The 10,897-nt window shown below is 53.6% G+C and overlaps 1 gene segment (V, D, J or C); it reads left to right on the top strand.

Annotated features, from left to right (window-relative positions):
- Positions 1-9,737: 9,737 nt before the first annotated feature.
- LOC102383100 lies at positions 9,738-10,234 on the top strand. The segment is given in 2 exon segments: positions 9,738-9,824; positions 9,912-10,234. Coding segments are annotated over 2 exon segments (369 nt in total).
- The last annotated feature ends 663 nt before the right edge of the window (positions 10,235-10,897 follow it).

Below are 10,897 nucleotides of genomic sequence, written 5' to 3'. Positions count from 1 at the left end.
AGCAGGAGGGCCCGACCTGCACTGAGCCAGAGCCTCCTGGCAGCTCTTGTACTGCCACTGCTCGGGCCCATCCTGATGCAAATGCCTGAGCCGAGTGCATCACATACATACAGAGCTCCTCGGTGTCTCATCACTGCCCCATCCCAGCAGCTGAGCAAAGCCCCCAGATGACAGCTGCCATGCATCTGCTCCTTGTTGTCCCTTCCCTCCCAACCCTGCCCTTAGGTCAGTTCTCACTCCTCTCCATAAGCCCCAAGGGCCCCATCACGTCTGGGCTAAATCCTAGGACAGATGCCCTCTGCCCCCATAGTAGGCAGCACTGGGAGTGACGTATCATGGACTAGCAATCTCATCTGCTCTGTGCATTTCATCCAGGGGATGTCTCTGAGGTGCAGCGGGGGTAGCAGGGACAGACATGGTGAAGCCCACAGTCCATGGGTCGCTTCAATCAGGCTGGCAGATCAGAGCAGTGGTGTTTCCAGGCTCCTCCGGTGTGAGCTGCCATCTCCACAGACAACTCCAGAAGCCTGTAAACCTGCACAAGAACAGCCTGGAGCCTCTGGATACAGCTGTGTATGACTGTGCTGCACTAAAGGGAACCTCTGTGCAGCCCAGGCAGGGATCTCTTGCTGTGTCAGGATGGAAGTCCTGATGGGCACGATGCTGAAAGCCCCGGTTGTGCCCTCAGGAGGGAAAACGCCCCTAGACATGTGTGTTCCCCACTGGGGCCACAGGTCCCCCAAGGCAGGCCGAGGGCTGGGGCTGGCCAGACTGAGGGAGGGGCTGCTGAGCCCCCAGTTACACTCACAGTTGTACAAGAAGGCAGTAATTAAAACTCTTATGCAAAGGCAAAAAGTAAGATCAAAGCAGAATGTTTCCCACACCCCCACAGCTAGTCTTACCCTACAGCTTGCCTCAAGCCTCCCTCCCTAGGTGCACTATAACCAACTCCCTTCTCTACCTCAGGCCCTTGGCACTGCCCATCAACTGAAATTAGGAGCACTAGGACATGCACATATGGGAAGCCAAGTTCCTGGAGCCCTGAGAGAGGAGCCTGCAGAGCCCAGGCACCTCCCTACACACTTCACCTACCCCAACAGCTGAGCTGCTTGTGCAGCACCATGGGCAGTTTTCCAAGCCATCCACTGAGCTCCCCTCAGGCCTGAGCACCACTAGGGCTTACAGCACTGCCCATGGGACTGACCCCGCTTGAGCTGACAGCAGAGCAGGAGGAGCAAGGCAGGGTCTCATAGGGAAGTTCTTAGCATCTCTCTCCCTGCTGGAGTCTGGAGGAGATGGGAGAAGCCCAGAGACTCTATGAAAGCCTTCTGCAAAGTTTCTGGGTTTCCCTTCTACTCACACATCACTGTCATGCCACGGACACCCCTAATACAGACTTCTACCCTCTCCCTGCACCTGACCCATCACCTCTAGTCACTCCTCCCAGAGGAGCTTCCCCCACAACAGGCCATTCAACCCCATAATCCTCAGCTCCCAGCCCCTCCAGGACTGTGGCCATGGGACGGAGGAGGCTGCTCCCTTCCCTTTCACCCCAGAGACACAAGCTGCTGGCAGACACGGACTGAGGCAGCTCACCCAAGGGGCTGGGGATGCTCAGAAATGTTGTGCACTTCCCCTCAGGGAAAGCCTGACCAGGAGCGACCACTCGGTGAGACCCTGAGCAGGCCTGACACCTGAACGTGGAGCTGGCAACAATACAGCTGTGTCTGCGCATATGCCTTGGGGAATGGAAATGCCTTCCAGACAATCAGGAATGAAACACAAATGGATACACGGTCTAGCTGTCCTGGTGCTGGCAGGGAGATTTCCCAAACATCTGCATTGAGGTGTGCACAGGCACCCAAGGGTGAGGCTGGTTTAGGGCATGGACGGCATGAAGCAGACTGTGCTGTGGTTTGTCTCCAGAGGATGTAGATGGAAACCCCTTTACAACAGGGCCAATAGAGCCACTTCTACTGACTCCACAACCAGCCACAGAGCATTCCCAGCACCTGAGAACAGCTGCATCCTGGATCTTTAATGAGCAGCCAGAGCCTGAGGACCTGAGCAGCTGCCAGCTCCATGCAGAACAATAACCTCCCCCCCCAGGCCTTGGAGGGACACAGAGAGAACCCCCAGCCTCAGACCCAGGGCTGTCTGGCTCCCAGGTAAGATTTCACTTCATGTCTTCAACTCTAAAGCACCACCTTGATCCCAGGCCAGGGATGGGAAATACTCTCACCTGGGCACCTTCCTCTGCACACTGCTTCCCCCTCAGCTTCTCCCACCTGCAGGGCAGAGGACTGCAGGGAGTGGCCAACAATTTACTGCTGCAGCCCCTAGACTGAGCCTACAGGACCAGCTGAGCTTGATGACAGGTGATTGTCGCCCTGGGAGATAATTAGGTCCCATATTAACTCTTTCAAAGTTGCTTCCCTCCCAGCTGTCTAGTCCCATTCAGACCATGGAAGGCGTGATACCATCCTATCCATAGCAAGTTGTCCCCTTGGTCTCTCTAGTAAGGTATGCCCCACTCTGCAGACACTCCCAGGGCCAGATCCCTGCAGCTGAGCTTCCAACAGCTGGGGGCTCCACCCCAACTCTGTGCAGCCCTTCAAGGACACAGCATCCCAAATTTCAGCAGGGCCTGTCTGAGGCAGGGATGTCCAGAGAGATTCAGATTCCTGCCAGCTCAGTGCTTCCTGCTGGGGTTCCCTGGGAGCAGGAACACACAAAACCAGGGAGGTTCCTGCTCCCTCCCCTGGCCCTGGAGAGGCTCAGGTTGAGCCAGGCAGATTCCTCCACCAGGGGGCAGCACCTGCCCCACCCATGTACCTCCCCCTGCATAGAGGGGCAGCTCCTGCGCCTCCCCTCAACCCCAGCACACACAGATCCACCTCCTTCCCACCAACAAGAGGCATCTCCACACACCTGCAGTGTTTGCTAGGCCCCTAAACACCCCACCTGCCCCTTTTCTCATGCAACCCATGGCCCCTACCTTGGCCAGCCGCTGGCCACAACACAGACACAGACATCCCTTTGGCTTTCAGGAGCTCTGGGCCCCCAAACTCCCAACTGGCACAGCTAGACACTGCCTTGCTCTCTAATGGGTCCAATGACAAGGCCTGTGGCAGTATCAACAATGCCCCCCACACCAGGCTCCTTCCCACATCCCCACACCTGCCTCCTCCCACTGAGGAACAATCTCCACCTGTTTCCTTCCCTCGGGAGATGCTTCTGCCTGGAAGCAGCAGTGGGGAAAACACATCTCTTGGAAGTACCCTTGGTTCAGCCCAAACTCCTCCACCCCGGATCAGGTTCCCCCGCCCCAGCCCTACAGTTCCTGGGACCTCCGCTCATTTGTACATTGGTGCTCATGAGGCAGCAAGGCAAGGGAGGGCTCCTCAGCCCGTCACACTGGGAGGCCCAGGCCAAGCTCACACTTTGCAGTAATACCTGCAGGATGGAAGAAGCAAGCCCCATGGTCAAGTCCCATGAAGCAAGGTTTGCAGGAGCTCAAGGGCCACAGGAATACACCAAGATTTAGGGGCCTGAGCCTTTGCTTCCAAGCCAGCTCCTTCACAAGCCACCTGCCCTGGGAGTCAACTCAATGGTCAGCAGAGGTCATACAGTCCAGGAGGACAAGGACGCATCTCAGGCCTGTCACAAATTGTTTCCCAGGGCAACAGCATCCTTCACACCAGCCCACCCTGAAGCAGGAAACCTCTGGCCATGGGTCACGTCCAGGCTTGTGCCTTCAGCCACAGAGTTTTATTTATTTATTTTTTCAAAAATATATTTTTCTATATGTTATGAAGTTGGAGTCACTCCTTACTTTGTTCGAGTGCTCTCCTGCCACACCTTTAATTGGACAAAAATAAAAGATTAATCCTAAAGGAAGAAGAGAACAGATGGCCACAGGGTGCTTAGCTTCATCAGCTGTGTCATTTATTTCCTCTTCCCCACCCAGATACTGGATACAAATTCAACACAAAGTAACACAATCCTGTGGGTCTAACAGGTGGCTTGGAGTTAACTCACCCTGCCTTTGACCTTCTCTCATCTCTTCCTGGGTGGCCTCGTCTCGATACCCGGGCTCTCTGCGCTGTGGGCGACTGCTGCGGTAAGCAAGAACCCGGTCTCACCTGCGGGTACCCTGTCTGCCATAGCGTGGCAAGCGCGGCTCCTGCCCTCGGCTCCTGGAGTCCCTCTCAGTCTTGGCCTAAGTCTCTTGCTCCTCTGTTGCCCTTCCTGGGTGATGTTATTTTCTCAGCTGTCCGTGCTTATTGCCACCATTTTCTGCCCAGTGCCTATCTCCTCAGCTTCTTCCAGGTGGGGAACTCCTTGCAGCTAGTTGCCCTTAGTTAACATCCATCTTCCGCTGTTCAACCTCCATCCTAGGGTGGCCACTTCTCTAAGTAACAGGGTTTACTAGCAGCCTGTTACACTATATATAGAAATAAATTAATTAATTAAATAGTACCTCTCACAATCCATCTAGTGACCAACTGTGATTCACTTGACAAACTAAAACCCATTTGGACAGTTAAACTATTTTTGTCCCATCTTCCTCATTTTCTTCACAGGGTTAGCCTCTAAAAAAAATCTATGCCAGTCCCCTCTCCACTGTATGAGGTCTCCCATCTCTTTCCCATCATCCTCTTCTGTCTTCCTGTAGTACCAGTACATTTCACTGAACCCCATTTTACTGTAGTCCTCAATTGTGGGGGCTGAGTGCCTGTTTATGAACAGTATTGGGCACGCGGTGATGGAGAGAGAAGGATGGTTTGTGTTCACCTCCTTCAGTGAGTGGGAACAGGCACTGAAGGGACCCAAGGAGGCCAGGTCCAGGCACACAGAGGAGCTACCAGGAGGCGCTCCAGACATGGAGGGCTGCACTCAGGGAGGTCACCAGCTCTGTAAAGGCCCAGCCCAGTCACCAGTATTGTCAGTACTTTTTTGGGACAGAAAGGTGAGCTGAAACCACCCATATGCAGTGAGGGGATGTCCCCAAGCTCCCCAGTGCCTCCCAGGTCCTTCCATCCCCTGCCGCACCTGCCACTCACCTGCACCAGCCACTTGCAAGGGAAGCCACAGCTGTGGGCCTGAGGCAGCATCAGACACCTTATATGTAGTCCCCAAGCAGAACCTACACAGCCCCATTACTGATCACACTCACCCTATTTCCAAGGCAAATCCCCCCACCCACCCCTCACTGGGCAGCCGCTCACTCCAGAAGAACCACATCTTGCCTGGCCCCTCCCCAGCTGCTGCCTTCCCTTCATCCTCCCTCCACACCTGCCACTACTGGCAGATGCACTGAGCAAAGCTCCTGCTCCACAGCTCCTCCTTGCCCCCTTCCTTGCCACAAGAAACCTACTGCCCTGTCACAGATACCCTGGTGCAGCCCCCGCAACCCATCCTCTTGACGGTCCTTCCCATGCTCCAGGGGGAATGGAGAGAGCTTCACCTAAGGCCCTTTAGGGAGAGCTGGGATACGGCCCTACCTCAGGGCACCCATATTTACCAGATCTTCTGGGCTGAGCAGACCTGACCTGGGCAGGGTGCAGGGGCACGGGCCAAATCAGCCCATGTGGGGTCCCAGACCTGAAGAAGCTGATGCTGCCATTGGCATCAGAGGCTGTGGGGGAAGGTAGCGAGCAACTGGACATGGAGCTGGTGCTCCGCTCCACTGCTGCTCACCCAGCTCCGTAGAGCTGCCCAAAGCACGGGGCCCAGGGCAGTCGCCCCGAATTGCACTCCCAGGGACAGCCCTGGCATTAAGCTACTGCAGAGGCCTCAAATGCTGGTGATCTCTGGTCCTGCAAGGTTGGGGTTGTGAGAGCTGAAAAGTGTGCCTGTGTGATAAAGGTGCTTGCTGAAGGCTCTATGAAGGTTATACCGAGTGTTTTTTTTTTTCTGTATTTGTTTAGATATTAAGTTATATGTTGTTGCTAAAAGCCTAATTAAAGTCTAAGATGTAGTGAGGCCTTGTATAAAGGAAGGCCTGGTAAATTTAGCAAAGCCTTGAAGTAGTAAGGCCCTGTGGCATAGTTAAAAGTACCTTATTAAAGGAATGCAAGGCTTGTACTGCTATTGGTCAGTCTAAGGACAGTTGAAGTAAAGGGAATCTGAGTGGTTGTATGTTATCAGAACCATTCAGAAGCTTTAAATTGGTTGGAATATCTGGAAACCATTCAAAAGGAAAATACAGCTCTGTGAAAGGGATTAGTTAGCTGTTGCCTGGATCAGCGGGCCTGTGGACCTTGAGGAGCCCCAGGACTGCATTCCAGGGTTCTTCCCGGTACCCTTCGGACAGTGCTGTTCGGGGACGCCTGACTTGCTGTGTATCAGGCATCAGAGGGGACTGCTGATAAGTTGCCGACATGAATTGCCTTTGTCCGTCACTGTTTGTCTTGTTACTATGCGTAGTTGTGTTTTTGTTAAGTCAATAAATCTTTCTTACCTTTCTACCCCCGACCACACTCTCAATCCCAGAACCCTCCGCAGGCAGCTGGGACAGGGGTGAGCAGGGGTCTGTGCCAGTCCTGCAGCCTTGTACTGTGCTTTCCTGGGGATACTTCCTCTTCCTCCTCTCTGTTCTGCCATGTATCCCAGGACCCCTGCCACACCCCACAGCTCCCTCCACAGACCCAGAGACAACATATAGTAATCCTCACCTGAACCAAAGGTCAATGGAAAATCTGCAGTGAGTGGCCCCCTGGCTTCATGGACTTTGACACAGGCAGGCCTGCAGGTTCAGGATCCCAAATCAAGCTGTTTTGTTCCCTGGTGTCTGGTCCCAGGTGCAGCTGATGGAGTCTGGATGGGCCGTGAGGAAGCCTGGAGACTCTCTGCACCTCTCCTGCAAAGACTCTGGGTTCACTTTCCATAACTCCTTTATGAGATGGGCCTGCCAGGCTTCTGGGAAGGGTTTGGAGTGAGTTGTAAATATAGTTGTTGCTACGGCTTACTTCACCACATACTACAGAGCTGTGGTGAAGGGGTGATTCACTATCTCCAGAGATGACTCCAGCAACATGTTGTCTCTGCAGATGAACAGTCTGAAGGGAAAAGACAGCTGTGATCTTTTGCACCAATACCAGAACCCTGCTGTGCCCAATACAAAAACCTCTGTGCAAAGCTCCTGCCAGCTTAGGGCCAGCAGAGAGCTGCAGCCACAGCCTGAGCAGAGTGTCTTAGCCAGAGAGGGACACCAGGCCCCAGGCTCATTCCTGGCTCTGGGCTCCAGGCCCTGCCATGCCCAGGGAGAATGATGCAGAGTGAGGAACATGGAGCACCCAGTCCCTGCCCAGTTGGACAGCAGGGGCCTCACAAAAGCACCCACTCTCCTCCCTGCAGGAGCCGGCTCAGATCCAGCCAGCAGGAGAACCCAGGACCTGGGGAACTGCCCCCGCACCTCACAGTCAGAGCCAGAGCTGCTTGCACATGACCCAGCCAGGCTGGATGGGGCTTCTCCAGCACTCACACCCCTGATAAATACCCAGAAGCACAAGGCTGCAGCGTCTGGTTGATGGGTCAGTGCTTGTAGTCATAGCAGGATGGTCCCAGATCCCCACTGCTAGGGACAAGGATGACCTGGGAGAACATGACCCTTGAGGAAGAATGGGCCAAGCATAGAGAGATCCTCAGCATGTGCTGAATACTGTCCTCAGATCTATTGCATCTGGCCCGCTAGGCTCCCCAGAAGCCAGGAAATGTGGCAGCAGGACAGCAATGGCCATTAATATGTTGCTCTGCCCTACTAAATTCTGAAACCCCAAGCCCCACATGGGGGATTGGAGCTGTGCCACACCCCATTCTCCCCCTGGCAGGTTTGGGGCTGGGCCACACTCCAACCCCTGGTAGGTGGATCGGGTCAGGCCGTGCCCTCCTCTATCATGTAGCTGGATATCACCAGTAGACTTACTGCCTGGTGACAGCTGCCAGGCCATGTGGGAGTGAATCTTGCACAGGGACCTGCAGAACAAGCACAGAGACTTAAACTGGCAGACAGCCCACTGGGCACTTCCTCTGTGGGCATGGAGAAACAGCACAGGGCAGAGAGGTCCATCGAACTGCCTGAGGCCAACCCGGAAGAAAAAAAATCGACCACATCTTCTGGGGCTGTCCATATGCCAACAAGGTGTGGAAGAAAATCCATGTGCTCCTTCTGGTGGTGCCAGGTATCAGACACCTGACCAGGGAAGCAGTTCTCCATGGGCACCTGAGCAGACAGCAAGGGGTCCCGACAGCGTGCTTTGACCAGTTCATCTCCTGTTTCAGGCCTGCACCGAGGGAAATCAGGAACCTGCTCACAGAACAGACACTCGGTCCCCACAGTGGAGGACTGTATTAAAATGGAACTAAGTGAAATGTAGTGGTACTACAGACAGACGGACGAGGACAACAGGAAAGAAAGGGCAGAACTCATCTGGTGGAGAGGGATCTGGCATAGACTTTTTCAGGATTACCCCCGCTGAGGAAGGCAGTGGGTGGGGGTATGGGTATAGGGATAGGTGCATAGTCAGACAATGCAAATTATGTAATGGGTTTTAGTGTGCTTTGAGCTGCCAAGTGAACCACAAGGGCCAGTTGGCAGTGTTGGAGGTGGAGATATATAGATACAGATATACAGTTAAATAGATATCTACATAGCAATATAGATATATAACCTCCACCTCCAACAAGGTCCACTGCACTGTCCATCCACCCTATAGGTCAAAAATGCTGAGCACCACTGGCACAGATAGCCATAAAGAATGAATCACAAAGGGTCAACTGGGAATGTGAGGACAGGAAGAATTGGTATGCTGCATTTTCCCCTATTTCCATAATATCCCCAGTTTAAAGCCAAATGTTTATTAGCTTTTGACCAAGTTCCTCAGATGCTAAATGAAGGTGCAGCATTTAACTATCACACTCTAGGATTCTCTTTCACCACCAACATAGCTGTATCCATCTTAGATTCTGATATTTCAGGACCATGACTCCCTCAGCTCTCATGGAACGAGCTGTCACGGCTGCCCAGAGCACGCACAGGCAGGGCTAGATCTGCTTTAGGGCAGGGGTCTCAGCAGGAGCTCATGCAAAACCATTGTATCGGACACCCAGGGGAATCCCAAGCTTTGGGGACTCAGGACCAAAACCCTCAGGCCTCCAGAGCTGGCCCTGGTTGCTCACCAAATTCCCAGGTGTCCAGAGCAATCACCTATGGGCACCTGCACCCCAACTCCAGCCCAGGCCACTGACAGATGAGCACCCAAAACAACTCCCTGGACTTGATGTGACCCCATCAGCGCAGGGCACCAGCACCTCCGGTCCCTCAGGCAGAGGCAGACATCTCATCCCCACTGAGAAGAGGAGGCCAAGAAGGACTAAGGCTGAGATTAATAGGGCCCCGAGACATTCAGGCCCCAAACTTCCCTGGTAATAGAGACCTGGATCCTGGGAGGAAGTCACTCCTTGCCCCCAGGGGTGGAACCGAGCCCCTGCCTGAGCCACAGCCTGGCCCTGGCCACGGAGCCCAGGACTGGCCCTTGCCCTCTGGCGGTGCTGACCCCAGTGTCTCCCCTGTGCCAGAGACTGAGCCCCATCCAGAGAGAGCAGGGCCCTGTGCTGAGCGCTCCCAGCCTGGGGCTGCTTATACCCTCCTGGGAGCAGCATGCAAATCCCTGGCCAGGGCTACTGGTTAAATAGAGATCCTGTATCCAGGAGCCTCAGTCTGTACCCAGCCCCTTGCTGCCTGCTGAGTCTCCCTTGTTATAGGGCAGCAGCAATGAACTCCTTATTCCTATTCCTGTTGCTTCTCTCTACTCCCCCATGTAGGTTATGAGGAAGGTTCAGGGGAATCCAGGGCTCTGGGGTTTCTCCATGGACCTTATTTTTTACCTACTTTCTTTTTCCTTTAGGTGTCCCCTCTGCTGTGCAGCTGGTTGAGTCTGGCCCAGGGGTGGTGAAGCCTGCAGAGATCCTAAACCTGACCTGCACTGTCACAGGTTACACCATCAGCAGTGGTTATGGTTGGAGCTGGATCCGGCAGCCTACTGGGAAAGGGCTGGAGTGGATGGGGTACATTAGCTACAGTGGTAGCACATACTACAACCCATCCTTCCAGAGCCGCTTCACCATTTCCACGGACAACTCCAAAAACCAGGTCTCCCTGCAGCTACGCTCTCTGACAGCCGCAGACACCGCCACGTATTACTGTGCCAGTGACACAGTGACACAGTGACACAGAGCAGAGCAGCGGCTGCACAAAAAGGGGAAGCCTGTTCTTCTTAATGTGGCAAAATTACAACAGCCCAGACAAGGAAGTTTCCACCTGAAAACCTCACACACATGGAGGGAAACTCTACTAGGATCATGTTGGCCATCTGAGGCCATGTCTTTGCTGCAATTGCATTCACCAAACATTTCCAAAATGCTTGAGAGGAAGTACCCAGGTTCTCCTCTCCCACTCCAGTTGTGAAAGTATGATGCTTCCTGCCATGATCTTGCATGTGAAGAGCAGACAGAACAGAGCTACTGACAATAATCACACCCTAAACATTTCTAGTATCGTTTCCCAAGAGCCTTATCCCTGTGAAGTTCAGAAGAAAAAAAATCAGCTCCTCTCAGAAAAGTAGTTGTGCTGGAGCCTCCCTTTTCAAACCAGCTCTCCACGATCAAACCACAACCGAGAATCACTCCTGATTCTGACTATATCGGGGGAATTTACTCCAAATCTCTGGTTCAGGCCACCAAGAACAGCAAACCATAGCATGTAATCTAGGAAAAGACAAGCTCCCCACGACAGAACACAAATACCTGAAGACAGAACGATTTCTCATTTACCTAAGTTGTTACTCAGTTATTCGGTACTGGCTGGACCTACTGAAAACCTCAAGGGCCAACT

Source organism: Alligator sinensis, unplaced genomic scaffold, assembly GCF_000455745.1.
Source record: "Alligator sinensis unplaced genomic scaffold, ASM45574v1 scaffold2337_1, whole genome shotgun sequence".
Lineage (NCBI taxonomy): Eukaryota > Metazoa > Chordata > Crocodylia > Alligatoridae > Alligator > Alligator sinensis.
The sequence above is the reverse complement of the archived record's forward strand: the minus strand, read 5'-3'. Positions and strand labels throughout refer to the sequence as shown.